Here is a 19458-nt window from a genome sequence, read left to right on the forward strand (position 1 = left end):
TCGGAAGTCCCCTTCCCTTGCCCCGATGGGATGGGGAACGTCGTCGGTACGGCGCACCAAGCAAGGAGACCGGAGGAAAGACTTACTGAAGCCCTTCCACGTCTCTGAATTGGAGGAATCCTCTTCTCATTTTTACTTACCTGGGCTCAGCGCTTACCAGCTGAGTACAGAGACAGTCTCCGGCTGTGGGGGGAGAGGGCTATGGCCATCACCATCGGGCTCGGCTTCCTGCACCCGCTGCCATTCAGCTGCTTCAGCAGCAAAGTCCACATCAGGAGCCAGCTACTGGACCAAGGCACCCCAAAGAGGGATCTCGGAAATCTCGACTGGGGGAGGGACCTTAAGGTATCACTGCAGGAGAGCGGGGCTCAATCAATCTTCTAATGATTACTGCAGTCCCAATATACCACCAATGCTGGTGTAGGCAAAGCACATCCACATCTGCTAGGAGATGGAGAGATACTGCAGGGCTGAGGTCACTGCAGGGGTAGATCTAAGGTGACATCAGCTTAGAAACCTGACTCTGTCTCCATCTACTAGCAGGGGAGCACATAACCCATTGGTCCTGAGTCCATCTGGCTACATGCTAGGAAAAAAACAATTTGGCCGCATTGCCGCCAGCATTTATTCAACTGCAGCAGATATATTTTATGCAATCTTTACATAACATTGACAATCCATGCTAGAAGGGACCTTCTGGGGAATCCTCTTTTTGTAAAGGCTTTTAGGGGCCTGCTATTGCTTTACTTATTTTGCTGTTATTCTAATTGTTACCGTGGGTATATTGTGTGTCAGCTGAAATGTAGTTTTTGTTATGTAATGCACTCTAAACAGTTTTGTTAGGATGGGATTAAATACCCATGCGAATAAATACAAATAATAAAAAGCTGCATGCCATAGGGGACTGTCTCCATGCTCCTTACTGCAGTAACACTGAGCAGTTTAACACTACACAGCACAGGGTGTGTGTCTGCCTGCTCCTTATTACAGTAACAACAGTACAATTAGTCTTTTTACTTACCACAATAATACTCAGGGTTGAAAGACTCTCCAGTCCTGAGGAAGGAGTACAGGAGGAATGACTTGTGGTATACATTCAGGTCCAGGGTTCCTACATCAATCTCAGGACAGGTGGACAGGTAAGACCCAAAGGTTGCCATGGCAATAAACTTCATCAGTTCTACATTAGGGACATACCCAAAGCTGCAGTCATAGGAATATACTCCGCCCACCTGCAATCAACCAGCAAAACGAAACCATTATTTGGCATGGCCTCCTGGCACACAGGCAAGTGGAGGGAGGATAGCACGAGTACTGCTTTCATATAGATAAGAAGGAGAGTATGAGGTTTTATCATTGAAGAGACAGGCACGAGGAGGAGAGGAGAGAAAAGCTTGCTGCCATCATACAGCTAAGCAGAAACCTAAGATTAACTGGACATCGGATTAACTGGAAACGCCCTCAGATGGTTCAACTCCTTCCTCAACAACAGAAGCTTTAAGGTTAGAATCAATAACAAAGAATCCCCTAAATTTAAATCAACTCTAGGTGTTCCCCAAGGCTCTTCTCTATCCCCTACCCTCTTCAACATCTACCTACTGCCCCTTTGTCAGCTGCTCACAAACCTAAACCTAATACACTACCTCTACGCAGACGATGTTCAGATCTTGATCCCTATAAAAGAATCCCTTCCAAAAACACTTACCTACTGGGAAAATTGCCTTAAGTCCATTAACCACCTACTCACCAGCCAATGCAGCCAAAACAGAAATCCTTCTTATCTCCCCCGACCACCCGGACAGCACCGATCAGACAGTTCCTATCCCCCAGACCACTCAAGTAAGAGAGACTTAGGAGTAATTCTTGATAACCATCTGAACTTAAAGAAATCAATCAACAACATCACCAAGGACTGTTTCTATAAGCTTCAAGTTTTGAAAAGACTCAAACCCCTTCTTCATTTCCAGGACTTCAGAACTGTCCTCCAGTCAACGCTGTTCTCTAAAACTGACTACTGCAACACTCTCTTCTTAGGGCTCCCGATCTCCGCTACCAAACCACTACAGATGCTCCAGAACGCAGCAGCTAGAACCTTAACCAACACTAACCCATCCTCCGAGACCTGCACTGGCTGCCAATAAAATACAGAATTTTGCACAAGACACTCACCATAATCCACAAATCCAGCCACCACCAACTACCTCTTGACCTTCAGATCCCACTCAAACTTTGTGTGTGTGAAAACGAGAGAGAGAGAGAAGGAAGTCTGTGTGACCCCCCCCCCTCGCCTTCCCTCCTAACTAATCCTCTCAGGGTGACTGGAAATGAGTTTCCTGCTATGAAATGGGGGAATGTTATTTTATCCTTATTAGTTTTAATGACTGGGTGTTTGATATGTCTGCTGTTTTGAAATATTTGATTGAGTTTGGGGAAATGTTTAAAGTTTGTTTATGGTTTCCTCACTGTTATGATTGATTTATATTTCTTGATTTTGTTTTATGAGCAATGGCGATATTTCTGTTTTTGCATTATTGCACTGCATACGAGTCTGGCTTTCACAGTTTCCAGTCCAAGTTTTGTCTGCACCTTGTTATTTATACTTTATGGCCTGCATTGCTGACCGAGGTGAAGTCGTCTGCTAGCTGGGAAAATGGCTTGTACCTGTTGGGTGGAAGGATGTTCTGATTTTGGTAGAGGTAGGGATCCATGATCGAAGGGTCTCCTCGAGTGCTAAAAATGGTGGCGCTTAAGCCTGCTGGATAGTGAAATGCCTGCAGCAAGTGGTGGGGATTTGATTGCTGTGTCGAGGAGCTCCCCCCTTGAAACGTTTTCCCACCCCTGCTCTAGAGTTCCCCCGAGCACAAGGGGCTACTCTCAAGAAGTTGCATTGTCCTCTTCATAGCGAGCTGACACAGTTTCTTCTTTTTTGTATTTTTTATTTTTACTGGCACAGTAACTTCCCCCCGGGGAGCAACCCATCCTGCAGGGAAGAAAGGTAAAAAAGAAAAAAGGCACTGGTCCTATGCGTGCCTTTGGGAGACCTTCACGGGAAGGCGAGAACTGGACCACTGGCTTTCAACCCCCACCGACTCCAGGCCAAGACACGCAGGGCAACCAACGCCTGCTCGCCCTACTCCATCAAATGGATCGACCTTTTCAGGCCCTAACATCCTCAGGAGCAATTTCCAACTTTCCTTTTTTTTTTTCCCAAGACTGCAGGTGCTTTCCACCTCTACCATCTGCTGAGGGACTGCAGGTGCTTTCCACCTCTACCATCTGCTGAGGGACTGCAGGTGCTTTCCACCTCTACCATCTGCTGAGGGACTGCAGGTGCTTTCCACCTCTACCATCTGCTGAGGGACTGCAGGTGCTTTCCACCTCTACCATCTGCTGAGGGACTGCAGGTGCTTTCCACCTCTACCATCTGCTGAGGGACTGCAGGTGCTTTCCACCTCTACCATCTGCTGAGGGACTGCAGGTGCTTTCCACCTCTACCATCTGCTGAGGGACTGCAGGTGCTTTCCACCTCTACCATCTGCTGAGGGACTGCAGGTGCTTTCCACCTCTACCATCTGCTGAGGGACTGCCTAAGTACTAAAGGCTCAGCAAAGCTTTTCTTCTCTGTCTTCATCTGCTGGTAGGGATGAAAAACCCATGCGTTTGCACTGACTTGGGTATAAACAGGAAATGCTGGATTCCTACTTATTTATAAAAACTTATTAAATTGCTTTCCAGTTTTTACAATGAAAGCTTCCAAAGTGATGTAAGTCAATTTAAAACAACAAAAAAATTAAACAAATTAAAACATAACGTAGAATAAAACAAACAAAACCACTTTAAAAAATAAATGTTTCTATCGTGCCCTATGATCATCTTTATTCCTTTATCCTGATTTTTACTCTACTAATTTTCAAGCATGATAATTCTAGAGGCTTCTAAGACATTGAACCACTATCAGATTTAATTCTGAAGCTCAGTTCATAACGGCCATGTTTTTCTTTACGTCAAAATCATAATTCCAAAACTTGAACCACTCCCAATTTTAATTCAGAAGCTCCGTTGTCATCAGCCAACTTTACTTTACACCGAAATCGCATAAAATCAGTTTCTTCTTCAATAAACAGAGGAAGATCATTCCATAATTTAGGTGCAGTCATTGAGAAAGAATGATTTTGTAAGTGAATTGGTCGAAAATGCTTATCAGACGGAAGTTGAAGTTGGAAAAAATATTGTGAACGTGTGTTTTAATGACTGTTTCCATAAAATCCATGGAAAAAAGGTTGTGTGATGCTGCTCCTAAGTCCACTCCTTGGAGCCTCACATCACATCCTCTTCTTCTACAACATCCTTTCCACTGAAAACTATTTCTGTTTTTTGTGCACTAATAATACCCTTCCAGTATCTGAATGCCTCCACCGCATCTCCGCTTTCTCACCTCTCCTCTAGGCTACACATACATTAAACCCTCAGCCTCATCTTAAAGATGTTTTTCCTTTCTGTAGCTCATTTTTTCCCATTTTTAAAGCCATCGCAGGCCCTTGGCTTTCTGCAAAGCATCTCGGGAGTATGCGCTCTCTGTCTTATCTGTTCCAGCTGCTTACATAGGTCAGACAGATCATGCCAGATGTCACACTGTACCCCACCTAAGGAGCCTTTTTACTGAATGCAGTTAACTTTGTATTTTATGTCTGTGCTAGGAGGTTGACCTTCTGTGAGAATGTGGTATAAAAATGATTTGAAAAGTAAATCCTCAGAAATTCAGGTTGGCACTCTGTCATCAAGCTGCTGCAGTATCTTTGCAGATATGTTTTATGACGCTGCACTCTGCACCCATCCCATGAGAACTTTACCTGTACAAAAGAGCAGGCAACAGTAGCACTGCGCAGCTGGTTCATCAGCGTTTCACAGACAGCAACATCAGGAACGCTGGTCACCCCATCCGTGATGATTATTATACCTGCGAAGGACGACACGAGGGAACAGTAACATCCCCAATCGTTCCCCCATTTTAAGGGGCATAGCACAGGGCAAGGAGCTTCATCCTTCTAAACGTTTACCTTTACACTAAGCAGTTCATGATGAGCACAGCTCTAAACTCCTACAAGTACATCATGCACACACCCTCTCACCCCCACCCGTGTTAAGAGGCACAGCACACGCCCCTCTGGCACTCTTTCCTGACGTAGCATGCGCCCCTCAGGGGCCACACCCAGCATCCCCAGTACATATAAAAAGGCACTGACCTGCACTGGAATTAGCAGGCAGTAACTGCAGCGCTAGGATACCCTGGCGAATCATGCTGACCAGCCCTATATCTGCCGTTACTATGGAGACACTGAGTTTTCTTTCTCCAGAGGGTCCTGTGCAATCTGCGGGACTGTCCTCATTAAGGGGGCATGCATACATCTGAAAATCAGAAATACGTTTTTTGGGGGTTTTTTTCATAATATTTTACTATACAACCAACAATACTTGTAGACCCCCATGCGCCATCCCACGAATCAGTGACCACGCCATCCCTTCTCCCACCCATCTCCAGACAGGACTCACCTGGCTGCTCACGTCATACTGCTGCTGCAGCATCTCAGCCACTTTGCTCTCAAACTGACCCAACTGTGTGTAAACATGATGGAGAAAAGCTTCCAGACTAGAGCCATCCAACCGAGAGCCCTGAACCAGCACCTAAGCCAGAGACACAATATTTTGAAAACCTGAAGGAGGAAGAGAATGTCACTGCCCCAGGCACAAGAAAGGAACTGGGAAAAGGACTCACAGGAGGTGAGTGGTGAGGGGAAGGGAGTCCTAGGCCCCTGCATGGAGGAGGGCGTAGGGAGGGGTGGTGGGTGAATGCAACGGGCCGTGGTACCTGGTGGGACTGCAGTCCGATGATAGAAGAGTAGGCCTGGATGGTGACAAAGATCTCTGGTTGGCACACAATGCCTGAGCCCGGGATGTGGAAGGGACGGACCAGCCCATTTAAACAGCGTGACAAGGCGTGGAAGACTTCATCAAATATTATCTCCCCCGTCGAATCATCCTTAACAAGCATAATATATTAGGTATTAAAGAAAATGCAGAAAGGCTGAAAACTGCTAACGTTTCTTCACAAGCCTGGGGTTACAGCCAAAGAACTGGTGCACCTCTGCTGTAAACTGCTCTCAGCCATCTTGATGTGACACTTTGGTCCTAAAACCTTATATATATTCACTGCAATCTAAATATCTGGGAAAAAACTAGAACACCACAATTTATCTTTCAGGTAATCACAATCTCTGCCAGGGTCTCAAATTCTGTAACAAGAGCCTCTAAGTGTGAGCATGCAAACTGGGATGCTATTATATTTTGTGTTGCACAAAAACAACCGCAGATAAAAGATCATACGGCCCACCCACATCTTCTGCACCGTTATAGCTCAGGGATTTTTAGTGACTTCACAAAAATTCTTTATATGCAAATTTGAAGAGAACATTGTGGATAGATATTACCATCACTTTGTACAACACACAGTTTACCCACAAAATATCATTTTAATATCAACAAGCAACATACATCAACCCTTTTGTGATTTCTGCACTCGAATACACCTATAACTATGGCCTGTAAAATTACACCACAACCAACATTTGACACAGAAGACCCATAAGAAGAATATTAGTTCTTACCTGCTAATTTTCGTTCCTGTAATATCTCAGATCAGTCCAGACTCCTGGGTTCTGCCTCCCCACCAGCAGATGGAGACAGAGAAAGTTTTACTGACACTGCTACTTAACACGAGGTGCCACCTGCAGTCCCTCAGTATTGATCTGTACCCAAGCAAAGATAGAAACAAATACTAATTCCATAACGAAATAACATCCCCTGAATGAGAAGTAGGACGTGGAAACCTGGAACAGATAACTACGCCTATACTGAAACATGTAGGACTAACAAAACGTGCGCCATTCTTCAGAGTAATCACAAAAAGAGATTGCGCAAACTCTCCAATTCTCCCTTTCCTACAGTGGGACTCTGGACCGATCTGTGGTACTATAGGAATGAAAATTAGCAGGTTAAGAACCAGTTTTCCTTTCCCTGTATGTACCCAGATCAGTCCAGATTCCTGGGATGCACCAAAGCTTCCCTAAATGGGGAGGAACCACGAGAGTCCCGCTGGAAGCCCATGGCCTCAGGGGCCCGGACATCCAAACGATAATGGCTGGTGAAAGTGTGCAAGGATTTCCAAGTAGCCACCCTACAGATCTCTTGCAGCAGAAAACCTGCTGGCACTCTGCCCAGGAGGTCGCCTGAGAACAGGTAGAATAAGCCTTTAACCCCTCTGGGACAGGGCGACCCTGACAGATGTGTGCGGAGCCAATAGCCTCTTTCAAAGATCGCACAATTGTTGCTTTTGATGCCTTATGACCCTTTTTTGCACCACTCCATAGCACAAAAAGATGATCTGACAATCTGAAGCTGTTAGTGACCTTACGGTTCTGCAACAATGCACATTTTACATCCAGATGTCGCAACTCTTTGACCTGAAGTGCCGTAGGATCTAAACTTGGGAAGGGCGGGAGCTCTACTGGCTGATTTAAGTGGAATGACGAAACTGCCTTCAATAGAAAGGAAGGAACCGTGCTCAAAGAGACCCCTGAATCCGAAAATCTCAAAAAAGGCCCCCTACATGACAAGGCCTGAAGCTCCGAGATCCTGCGAGTTGAACAAATTGCCATCCAGAAAACCACCTTCAAAGTGAGATCTTTCATAGTAACTCATTTTAGAGGTTCGAACAGAGCTGCACACATACTCTTAAAGACTACAATAAGGCTCAAGGAGGGACAAAGCTTCCAAACCGGAGGACACAAATGCTTTGGCTCCCAGAGAAAAAACGCACCACATCCGGATGTGCACCATCTGCTGGAGACAGAGAAATACTGAGGGTTTGCAGGTGGCACCTTGTATTAAGTGTTAGTGTCCGTAAAACTCTCTGTCTCCATCTGCTGGAGGGGAGGCAAAATCCAGGAGTTTCAACTGATCTGGGTATGTACAAAGCAAAGTTATATCAAACTCTTACACACAATCAGAGTTCATAGCCCCCAAAAACAAATCTGCCTGCAGACCAGAAAGTCTCAAACACCACAAGCTTCAAATGAGCTGATTGTCAGTAACTCTTCCTATGTCACTCGCTGTAATCCATGCCACTTAAACCCAGACAGAGAGAGAGATTATAAAAGCAGTGCAAATCATACTCCTGGGGAAGTTATACATTGTAAACTCACCACAATCCCCGTAGATGGGCTCAAGTCCAGCTCAATAACAAAGCGATACTGGCGAGCAAGGAATGAGACTCGTGTGGATGGCAGCAGCAGGTATTCCTTCGGTCCCGCAGGCTCATCCACTTGCCATCCATTTGGCAAGATGCTGACAACATCTAGCTCCTTCTCTGAAGTCAGCTGCAAAAAAGACACAGGCAAAAAGGAGAAGAAAACCAGCAGGAAGAAATCATGCGGGCACATGGTCATCACCTACTGACAACCTACAGGGGACTCTGAAGGCTTCAGAATCTCCAATCCTGCAGGGGCCAGGAATGCATGCATTACTCAGCTGAATAAATGCCCCCCCCCCCCCCCCCGATCTAGAGAGGGTAGGCCACAGGCCAAGACTGGCCTAGGTGCACAGGGAGTACAAAACGCTCCAAAACGGCAAGAAAAGGCTGCAATTAGCAGAATGGGACAAGAGGAAATTCTGATGCCAGCTAGATACTCAACAACCCCCCCACCCCCTCCCGGCACCAAAATCCTTGATGACAGCAAGTCTTTGCTAATCTTTCTCTGATTTCTAACTTATCGCACAACGGGATGCTTATTGCTGACATCGGCTCGCATACCACGAGCAGATGTGACTCGGTTATTTACACCTTCGGATAATAGAAGGACTAGGGGGCATTCCATGAAGTTAGCAAGTAGCACATTTATTTTATTTTATTTAACACTTTTTTATACCGATATTAGTAGCTACATCATATCGGTTTACAGCAGAACTGAAGTTAGAAATTACAATAAACAGGTACAGGGATGGGATTAGATAGGAACAGAGATATAGCATAGAACTGGCAAACGAGCAACAGGCTGCTTGAAATCACAATAGAACAAGAAAAACAAGAAAAACATTGTACCATAACTTATACCAGGTATCAGGTTAAGAGCTGGCGCGGCATGTGTTAAGGGTGCAGCAGATCTATTCGGGGTAGGCCTGTTTGAAGAGCCTTCAGAATGTGGTAGCAAGGACCATCTCTAATACCCGTAAATTTGATCATATCACTCCCATCCTTAAAGACTTGCACTGGCTCCCGATCCCCTCACGTATCCTCTATAAAACCCTTTCAGTTATCCACAAATCCATCTACATACACAACTCCAACTGGCTTGAGGAGCCATTCCATCTCACACTCTCTAGTCGCCCCACCAGAGCTGCCAATAAAGGAACCCTCCATGTGCCTTCCCTCAAGAAGGCACACCTCACCTCCACGAGGGACCAAGCCCTCTCCATCGTCGGACCTACCCACTGGGACTCACTACCTGCAAACTTCCGGCTTGAGCCTTGTACCAGTAAATTCAAAACTAACTTAAAAACTTGGCTCTTCAAACAGGCCTACCCCGAAAAAGACTAATCGGAGAAAATTATTTTTCACTCAACACCCAATAAAGCTCTGGAATTTGTTGCCAGAGGATGTGGTTAGTGCAGTTAGTGTAGCTGGGTTTAAAAAAGGATTGGATAAGTTCTTGGAGGAGAAGTCCATTAATGGCTATTAATCAAGTTTACTTAGGGAATAGCCACTGCTATTAATTGCATCAGTAGCATGGGATCTTCTTAGTGTTTGGGTAATTGCCAGGTTCTTGTGGCCTGGTTTGGCCTCTGTTGGAAACAGGATGCTGGGCTTGATGGACCCTTGGTCTGACCCAGCATAGAAATTTCTTATGCTCCCAGATGGTCTGTAAAAGGGAAATGGGAAGGCAATACTCTCTCCACACTCACCAGCTCCGCTTCTGGCACGGGAGAAATGACTTGGTGCAGGTTTGACAGAAACCAAGCGAGGCGAACATTGCGAGAAATACGATAATCTTTTTTCATTAGCAGAAATGCCTGCCCTGCCTCTTCCACCTGTGAGAAAGAGAAAAAAAATGGACGACATGCCATCTGTGAGAACCACCCCTTCACAGCAATTCACAATAGGACATTGCCTCCTATCCCGTGACATTTTAATTTTCTCAGGAGACGCACTTGAAGGACTTTGTCAAACACCTTCTGAAAATCCAAATACACTACATCTACCGGTTCACCTTTAGCCACATGTTTATTCACCCTTCAAAAAATGAAGATGTGTGAAGCAAGACTTTCCCTGGGTAAAGCCATTAAACCATATCTATAGGAAAATTGGTTCTTACCTGCTAATTTTCGTTCCTGTAGTACCACGGATCAGTCCAGACTCCTGGGTTTTGCCTCCCCTCCAGCAGATGGAGACAGAGAAGTTTTAATGGACTCCATCTTATACCCCTGAAGTGCCACCTAGAGTCTGTCAGTATTACACTGTACCCAAGCAGAAAGATTAAACCATGACCTTCACATAAACAACCTCCCCCTGAAGAGCAGAGGGAATGAAAAACTTGTAACTCAATGAACAAATTTATGCCCATACTCTTACCCTGAAAAGGGGGGGGATTCAGTAAACTTTCAGAAAAATTGCTATCAGCCGAGCAGACTCTCCGTTTTCCCATGGATGGGACTCTGGACTGATCCGTGGTACTACCAGAACGAAAATTAGCAGGTAAGAACCAATTTTCCTTTACCTGTATGTACCCGGATCAGTCCAGACTCCTAGGATATACCAAAGCTTCCCTAACCAGGGTGGGACTGAGAGAGTCCAGCTTGGAGCACACTCGCCCCGAAGGATCCAGGCTCTGGGGCCCGGACATCTAGACGATAATGCTGGCAAAAGTATGTGTAGATTTCCAGATAGCCGCCCTACAAATCTCTTGTGGCAACACCTGTTGACATTCCGCCCATGCGGCCGCTTGTGATCGAGTAGAATGAGCTTTAAGACCGACCGGAATCGGATGTCCCTGAACAAGGTATGCCGAAACAATAGCTTCCTTTAGCAAGCCTACGACAGTGGCCTCTGAAGCTTTATGACCCCTCTTGGGTCCACTCCACAGGATGAACAGATGGTCCAAGAGACGGAAACTGTTCATAACCTCCAAGTAACACACCACCCTCTGTACATCAAATTTCCGACTCTGGAGTAGAAGAATCCAGGTCCGCGAAGGAAGCTCCACTGACTGATTCAAATGAAAAGAGGACACCACTTTCGGGAGAAAAGAGGGAACTATTCTTAAGGAAACTCCTGCATCAGAAATCCGTAAGAAAGGCTCCCTGCAAGATAAGGCCTGAATCTCGGAAACGCGCCTTGCTGAGGAAATAGCCACAAGAAAAACGACCTTCAAGGTCGCTCGTTTCAATGGCTCAAAGGGAGCATTACAAAGGGCGTGGAGCACCAGATTCAGCTTCCACGAGGGACAGGGGTTCCGGACTGGAGGACGCAGATGTTTTGCCCCTCTCAGAAAGCGAGCCACATCCAGATGAGAGGCTAGCGCAACCCCCTGCACCTTTCCCCGAAAACAGCCAAGGGCCGCCACTTGAACTCATAGGGAATTAAATGCCAACCCCTTGGCTAACCCTGCCTGTAAAAAATCCAGAACATCCGAACTTGAAGCCCTGGACAACTGCACTCCGTGGTCTAGGCACCAGGATTCAAGCACTCCCCAAACTCTAAAGTACGCCATGGAGGTAGAAGTTTTACAGGAATGAAAGAGCGAGGCAATTTATTTATGTATTTTTAGCTTTTATATACTGATCTTCCTACATTAGATGCAAATCAAACCGGTTTACAATGAACAAAAAACTTGCCTATAGGCATTACATGGAACCATGAACATCTATGAAACCTTAAGTAACATAATCAGAGAAAAGAATAACCAAGTAAACAATTTGAAATTACATAGTAATCAAGGTAAACAAAAAACAAATTGAATTACATAGTAATAAAGGATACAAGTAATAAATGTCAACAAATGATCGATCCAAATAAAGTGTGCTTGTACTTGGATCAATAAGAAAAGAGGAAATAAGAAGATGTGCAGAAAAAGGAGTGGTGAATAGCGAAAGAATAAAATAAAAATATATAAAAATAAAAGGAAAAGTGAAAGAGTGTCTGAGGGTCTCTTCAAAGGGAACCTGAGAAAGAAAGAGCAGAAATGAGAGAGAAATTGACAACAAACCAAACTATATTATTGAAAGAAATGAACAGGGATGTGTTGCAAAAAGATGGAGAGAAAGCTTTAAGCTAAAAAGAGAGTTCAGGAAACGCAAGCTTGAATAACCAAGTTTTTAGTTTTTTCTTAAAGGAGATTGGGCATGGGTCCTGTCGGAGGTCTGGAGGGAGATTGTTCCAATGAGAGGGACCTGCGGTAGAAAAGGCCCTTTTTCTTAGAGATGTTTTAGCTTGAGGGATAGAGTGCCTAGGTATGCTCTTCTCATCGGTCTAGTGGAATAATTAGGGCGAACCTGGAAAGTGAGATCAATTGGGGCAAGGTTGTGTAGGTTTTTGTGCATGATGGTTAACACTTTGTAAAGGATTCTGTATTTGATAGGGAGCCAGTGGAGGTTGTAAAGGATGGGTGTGATGTGATCCCTCTTTTTTGTATTCGTCAAAATCCTGGCGGCTGAGTTCTGTAACATCTGTAGTGGCTTTATGGTTACAGCTGGGAGCCCAAGCAATAAAGAGTTACAGTAGTCAATTTTGGTGAGTATAATTGATTGAAGAACCAAACGGAAATCATAGAAGTGTAGAAGGGGTTTAAGCTTTTTAAGAACTTGTAATTTGAAGAAGCATTCTTTTGTCGTATTGTTGACAAACCTTTTGAAGTTCAACTGGTTGTCCAAGAGGGAGCCTAGATCTCTTACGTAAGAAGAATTTTTGAAATTGTTAGGTATTGTTGAAGAGAGGGTAGGAAGAGAATGGTTATCGACCTGAGGTTGATCATCTGGGTGAAAGGTTGTTTCTCTAATAAAGAGGTTCTCATCATGATATGATTAGGAATTCCATCTTGTCTTTATTGATGACTAGGTTAAGCTTAAAGAGGAGAGAACTGATTTCCTGGAAGCAACTGTCCCAGAAAATGAGGGATTTTTGTAATGACTCCTTGATGGGGATGAGAATTTGGATATCATCCACATATACGTAGTGCTTGATTTTCAACTTGAGGCAATAACCGCATCCGAGTAACTCTTACTCCTCAATCTCTGCCTCTCAAAAGCCACGCCACTAGACAAAAGCAATCTACCTCTCCAAAACAAACTGGGCCCTGATGCAGGAGATTCGGAGAAGGAAGAGGAATGATCTTTTAAAGAGCATCTTTGTGAGATTTGCCTTGGAGTTTGCATCTGCTGACCAATTCCGCAGCCATAGCTGTCTTCTGGCTGCCACCACTGAGGCCACTCCTCGGGCCGAGGTTTGAACTAGGTCCCAGCCTGCGTCAGCTAAAGAGACTGCAGCGGATTCCATAACTGCTCTGGAATTCGCTCCCCAGTCATCCACCTCCCGAGAGAGATGCAGGCAAGAACGAGCCACCAGAGCACAAGAAGAAGCAATCTGTAAGGTTATTGCTATTGCATCAAAGGCCTGTTTAAGGATGGACTCCATCTGCCTTTCGTGCACATCCTTTAAGGCTGCTCCTCTCTCCACTGGGATAGATGTGAGTTTAGAGACGGCACAGAACAGTGCATCCATTTTAGAGAAATGCAAACGTTCTCTCGCTGCCAGATCCAGTGGATATAGAGCTTTAACGCTCGTCCACCTTTAAAACTTGCTTCTGCTACATCCCATTCCAAGTCAATCAACTCCTGGATGGCTTCCAGTACTGGAAAGAAGCAAGAGGCTTTCCATTGGGAAATCAGAATGGGATTCTTCTTTGGATCCGTCATCGAGTCTGCCCCAGGAACTCCCAGCATCTTCAGGGTCTGGGAAACCAGGGCCGACAATTCTTCTCTATGAAAAAACCCTAATATGGTCCGATACAGTTCTAAACCAGGGGTTTTTCCCCCATTTTCCAGGAATCTGGATCCTCTTCTTCATCCATGCCATCCAGGTCCTTGCCAGGAACAACCTTGGTGAGTTGAGGCATGCCTTGAGGTCTGCCAATAGGACTGCGAGAAAGAGGGCTTACCAGCTGAGGTTCAATCCAGACAGGGCAAGTGAGATAGCAGACTGCGTTTGTACAAAGGCTTGAAGGCCTTGAAAGACTTCCACCCAAGAGAAGGCGGCCTGGCCTTCTCTTGGGTGGAAGTCTTTCAAGCCCAGAAGATATTGGGGAAGGTGCCGCTAAATTTCCCTCTTCCATAGATGACCCAGTCCCGGGGTTACTCAGATCAGAGGTACTTCTGGTTGAGGCTGTGGCTGACCCATCCTCTGAATGGGAGGAGCCGGGCGCAGCAAAGTCCTGGGAGGCCAATTCTCCCTGGGCTTCATCACAGTGCTGACTTTGGCAAGAATCCAGGTCAGACTGTGCAGCCCTAATATGACAAGCTGAGCAGAGAGAAGCGCTTATGTTTCTTTGCTGCCAGAGCCACTGGCGACGGCAACTGCGTGTTCAGATGGCTGAAGCTTAAATTTTATGGGCACAGATTTCGGGCACCTACGCAGACTGCAGCAAGGCACACCACAGCCAGTGCGCCTGGCTTTACTTGTATTCTGCTCCTAGTACATTGTGCACATATATATGCGTGTGACGTTATACGCACAGTGGGGTAGATTTTAAAAGAAGGGCGATCAGCCTACTTTTGCTTGCGCATCAGACTCAAGCAAAAGTACGCTGGATTTTAGTAGATACGCGCGGAGCCGCGCGTATCCACTAAAATCCTGGATCGGCGCGCGCAAGGCTATCGATTTTGTATAGCCTGCGCGCGCCGAGCCGCGCTGCCTCCCCCCGTTCCCTCCAAGGCCGCTCCGAAATCGGAGCGGCCTCGGAGGGAACTTTCCTTTGCCCTCCCCTCACCTTACCCTCCCTTCCCCTACCTAACCCACCCACCCGGCCCTGTCTACACCCCCCCCTTACCTTTGTCGGGGGATTTACGCCTCCCGGAGGGAGACGTAAATCCCCGCGCGCCAGCGGGCCTGCTGCGCGCCGGGCCGCGACCTGGGGGCGGGTACGGAGGGCGCGGCCACGCCCCCGGGCCGTAGCCACGCCCCCGTACCCGCCCCCAAAACGCTGCCGACACGCCCCCTGAACGCCGCGACGACCGGGCCCGCCCCCCGACACGCCCCCCTCCGAGAACCCCGGGACTTACGCGAGTCCCGGGGCTCTGCGCGCGCCGGGAGGCCTATGTAAAATAGGCTTCCCGGCGCGTAGGGCCCTGCTCGCGTAAATCCGCCCGGTTTTGGGCGGATTTACGCGAGCAGGGCTCTGAAAATCCGCCCCAGTGTGTGCGCAGAGCCGACACGCACTGTGCATACCGAAGCTCTATGGTGGGCAATACAGGCACAAAAACGTGCGCAAGATGGCGCCTCTGTGGCCTACCACGTGGTTTGCCGACCAAGCCCACCAGGGAGATGCTCAACCTGCTCGGAAGCCCACTTCCCCTTACCCCAACGGGATTGGGAACAACGTTGGTGTAGCGCGCCAAGCAAAGAGATTGGAGAAGTCTTCCCGAAACCCCTCCAAACGTCTCTGAATCGGGAGGAATCCTCTTCTTTCTTTACTTACCTGGTCTCAGCGCTTACCGGCTAAGTACAGAGACAGTCTCCGGCTGCAGGGGGAGAGTGCTTTGGCTATCAACACCGCGCTCAGCTTCCTGCACCCATTGCCTTTCAGTTGCTTCAGCAGCAAAGTCCACACTAGGAATCAGCTATCGGACTAAGGTACAACTCTGAGGGACCTCGGAAATTGCCTCAGGAATTCTCAACTGGGGGAGGGACCTTTAGGTATAACTGCAGGACAGTGGGGCTCAATCTTTTCTCCAATTTAAAAGTAGAATTTCTTCTTCCAAAAGATACAGCGATCCCATAAAGAAAGCACATCCACATCTGCTGGAGACTGAGAAATACTGAAAGGCTGAGGTCACTGCAGGGGTTTACCTAGGGTGACGTCAGCTTTGAAACCTGACTGCCTCCATCTGCTTTCAGGGGAGCATAAACCCATTGGTCCTGAGTCCATCTGGCTACACACTAGGAAATTAGAAAAGGTACAGAGAAGGGCGACTAAAATGAAAGGAGATGGAACAATTCCCCTAAGAAGAAAAGCAAAAGAGGTTAGGACTCTTCAGCTTGGAGAAAAGACAACTGAGGAGAAATATGATAGAGGTCTATAAAATGAGTGGAAAGGGTAAATGCAAATTAGTTGTTTACTCTTTCAAATAGTTCAAAGACAAGGGAATAAGCATTGAGTTACTAGGTGATACATTTAAGAGAATAGGAAAAAATATTGTTTTACTTAATGTATAATTAAAACCTAGAATTTGTTGCTGGGGAATGTGGTGAAAGCTGTTAGTCTAGCTGGGTTTAAAAAAGATTTGGCCAAGTTTCTAGAAGAAAATTTTCATAAACCATTATTAACATGGACTTTGGAAAATCTACTGGATAAGCAACATGGAATATACTGACGTTTTGCAATTCTGCCAGATACCTGTGACCTGGAGATGTAATTGAGAGGTAGGTCTGGGAGGGCGGTGGAGGTGCGGTTGTGGGGAGGGTCTGGGAGGGTGGTGGAGGTGCAGTTGTAGGTGGATGTGGGAGGGTGGTGGAGGGGTAAATAATATAATGTAAATAATTAATCTTAAAATTGCTCAATTCATCTAACTCTCTCTCCTCCCCCAGTTAGATAAACCTTGTTTTAATGTAACTTTACGGTTCTATGCACATGTTCAATGTTCTGTTTTTTTACACCCCCTGTTATCTGTAAACCGGCATGATGCGATTGTATCACGAATGCCGGTATAGAAAAACTTTAAATAAATAAATAGGTGTGATTGCAGGTACAAAAAAACTTAGATTGTAAGCCCTCTGGGGATAGAAAAATACCTACAGTACCTGAATGTAAACCGGTGTGATATCTCAATTGAGATGAATGTCGGTATATAAAAAAAATAATAAATAAATAAATAAAATGTGGGAGGGTGGTGGAGGTGCGATTGCAAGTTGGGTGTAATTGTGGGGTGGGTGGGGGAGGTGTAGTTGTGGGGTGGGGGTGGGTGTGGGAGGAGCATTAGTGGGGCAGTTGCAGGGTAGATGTAATTGTAGGGTAGGTGTGGGGGGAGGTAGAGTTGCAATTTCAGGTTGGATGTAATTGTGGGGGAGGTGCAGGGTGGGTGTAATTGTGGAGGAGGTGGGGAAGGTGCAGTTGCGGGGTGGGGGTAGTTGCGGGGTGGGGGTAGGTGTGGGGAGGAGGTGGAGGTGCAGTTGCGGGGTAGGTGTGGGGAGGAGGGGCAGTTGCGGAGAGGAGGTGGAGGTGCAGTTGCGGGGTAGGTGTGGGGAGGAGGGGCAGTTGCGGGGTGGGGTAGGTGTGGGGAGGAGGTGGAGGTGCAGTTGCGGGGTGGGGTAGGTGTGGAGGTGCAGTTGCGGGGTGGGGGTAGGTGCGGGGAGAAGGTGGAGGTGCAGTTGCGGGGTGTGGGGAGGAGGTGCAGTTGCAGGGTGGGTGTAATTGTGGAGGAGAAGGTGGGGAAGGTGCAGTTGCGGGGTGGGGTAGGTGTGGAGGTGCAGTTGCGGGGTGGGTGTAATTGTGGGGGATTTTAGTGCCCGGGGTGGAGATAGCGGGGCTGCAATCTCCGGGGCGGGGGGAGTGACAGATCCCAGCGGTATCTCGGGGGTCCGTACCTCGCTGTCGGCTCCTCTCTCACTCATCTTTCCGGTGCATCCCCTCCCCACCGCTTCCCTTCTCTCCTCTCCATGGGCCGCACGCATTGACCTTTCACCTCCGCACAGAAAGCAGCGACCCGGAAGTGGAAACGACTTTCTGTTTCCGGCGCTGAGGGGAAGTGCAAAGAGCCGGGGCCGCGATGCAGGTGAGAGCGCGGGGGAGGGGGGCAGAGGCCGCGAGGCGCCCTCAAGACAAATAAAAGTCCCTGAAGCAGCGACTCCCCCCCGCGAGCCCGGGATGGACGTCCCCGAGCCGCGTCCCTGCGTCCGCTGAGGACCCCCCCCCCCCATGCTGTCCATCTAGTAAGGGTCTTAATGTTTAAGGCCCTCAGAGGGCAGGGAGCTGATCATTTGCAAACGCTTTTGAAAGCTTCTGTCCCTGAGAGACATCGTCAGCAGCTCCTACAACTTCCATCCTGGAGGGAAAGTGAATGGTGGCCGTGGCGAGAGGGTGTTTTCCGTAGCAGGTCCCGAGTTACTTGGCATTTAGTAGGAAAGTAAATTCCTCGATGCTTTCACATGAGGTGAGTGTAGGAGAGAGAACATAAGAACCTGCCATACTGGGTCAGACCAAGGGTCCATCAAGCCCAGCATCCTGTTTCCAACAGTGGCCAATCCAGGCCATAGGAACCTGGCAAGTACCCAAAAACTAAGTCTATTCCATGTAACCATTGCTAATGGCAGTGGCTATTCTCTAAGTGAACTTAATAGCAGGTAATGGACTTCTCCTGCAAGAACTTATCCAATCCTTTTTTAAACACAGCTACACTAACTGCACTAACCACATCCTCTGGTAACAAATTCCAGAGTTTAATTGTGCGTTGAGTAAAAAAGAACTTTCTCCAATTAGTTTTAAATGTGCCCCATGCTAACTTCATGGAGTGCCCCTTAGTCTATTATCCGAAAGAGTAAATAACCGATTCACATCTACCCGTTCTAGACCTCTCATGATTTTAAACGCCTCTATCATATCCCCCCTCAGCCGTCTCTTCTCCAGGCTGAAAAGTCCTAACCTCTTTAGTCTTTCCTCATAGGGGAGCTGTTCCATTCCCCATACTTCCTCATTCCCAAGAGATCGGGTGGTCTCCAACCAATCTTGGACTTCAGGGAACTCAACAAATTTCTTCTCAAGGAGAAATTCAGAATGACAACCCTAAAGAGTATCTTTCCTTTCCTGCAACCCAACAACTGGATGTGCTCACTAGACCTCAAGGATGCCTTCTCCCACATTCCCATGCACTGCTCCTTGTAGCGATACCTGTGCTTCCAGTCCAATGGGCAACATTACCAGTACAAAGTGCTCCCCTTTGGACTGTCCTCTGCTCCCAGAGTATCCACCAAGTGCTTAGCTGTGGTGGTAGCCCACCTCCAAAGAAAAGGGATCCAACTGTTTCCCTACCTGGACGGTTGGTTGCTAGTGGCATTAGACAAGCTGACCCTCAGAGGCCACCTGAGAGAGACAATCGATTGTTTACAAACGCTGGGCTTCGTGATCAACTACAAAAAGTCCAGCC

General features: G+C 47.1%; 2 protein-coding genes across 8 annotated transcripts in view; one reads left to right on the forward strand and one right to left on the reverse strand.

The window, feature by feature from the left end:
* The window catches only part of SZT2 (SZT2 subunit of KICSTOR complex), a 446100-nt gene extending 428018 nt beyond the window's left edge, over positions 1-18082 (reverse strand). For all 4 annotated transcript variants that reach the window (XM_029618788.1, XM_029618789.1, XM_029618790.1 and 1 more), the window contains exons 1-8: positions 17903-18082; positions 10015-10140; positions 8259-8432; positions 5867-6037; positions 5551-5682; positions 5244-5406; positions 4851-4957; positions 1022-1232 (exon numbers count right to left, since the gene is read on the reverse strand). In XM_029618788.1, coding sequence (XP_029474648.1) covers positions 1022-1232; positions 4851-4957; positions 5244-5406; positions 5551-5682; positions 5867-6037; positions 8259-8432; positions 10015-10140; positions 17903-17989 — 1171 coding nt within the window. In that variant the 5' untranslated portion in view covers positions 17990-18082. The remainder of the gene's footprint in view (positions 1-1021; positions 1233-4850; positions 4958-5243; positions 5407-5550; positions 5683-5866; positions 6038-8258; positions 8433-10014; positions 10141-17902) is intronic.
* The window catches only part of MED8 (mediator complex subunit 8), an 82783-nt gene continuing 81276 nt past the window's right edge, over positions 17952-19458 (forward strand). The window contains exon 1 of one of the 4 annotated variants that reach the window (XM_029618793.1): positions 17952-18090. In XM_029618793.1, the coding sequence (XP_029474653.1) occupies positions 18085-18090 (6 nt within the window). In that variant the 5' untranslated portion in view covers positions 17952-18084. Of the gene's footprint in view, positions 18091-18253; positions 18469-19458 lie in introns of those variants that run through there. The other 3 variants (XM_029618795.1, XM_029618791.1, XM_029618792.1) reach the window with 3 other exon arrangements.

The sequence above is a fragment of the Rhinatrema bivittatum genome, chromosome 10 (assembly GCF_901001135.1).
Source record: "Rhinatrema bivittatum chromosome 10, aRhiBiv1.1, whole genome shotgun sequence".
Lineage (NCBI taxonomy): Eukaryota > Metazoa > Chordata > Amphibia > Gymnophiona > Rhinatrematidae > Rhinatrema > Rhinatrema bivittatum.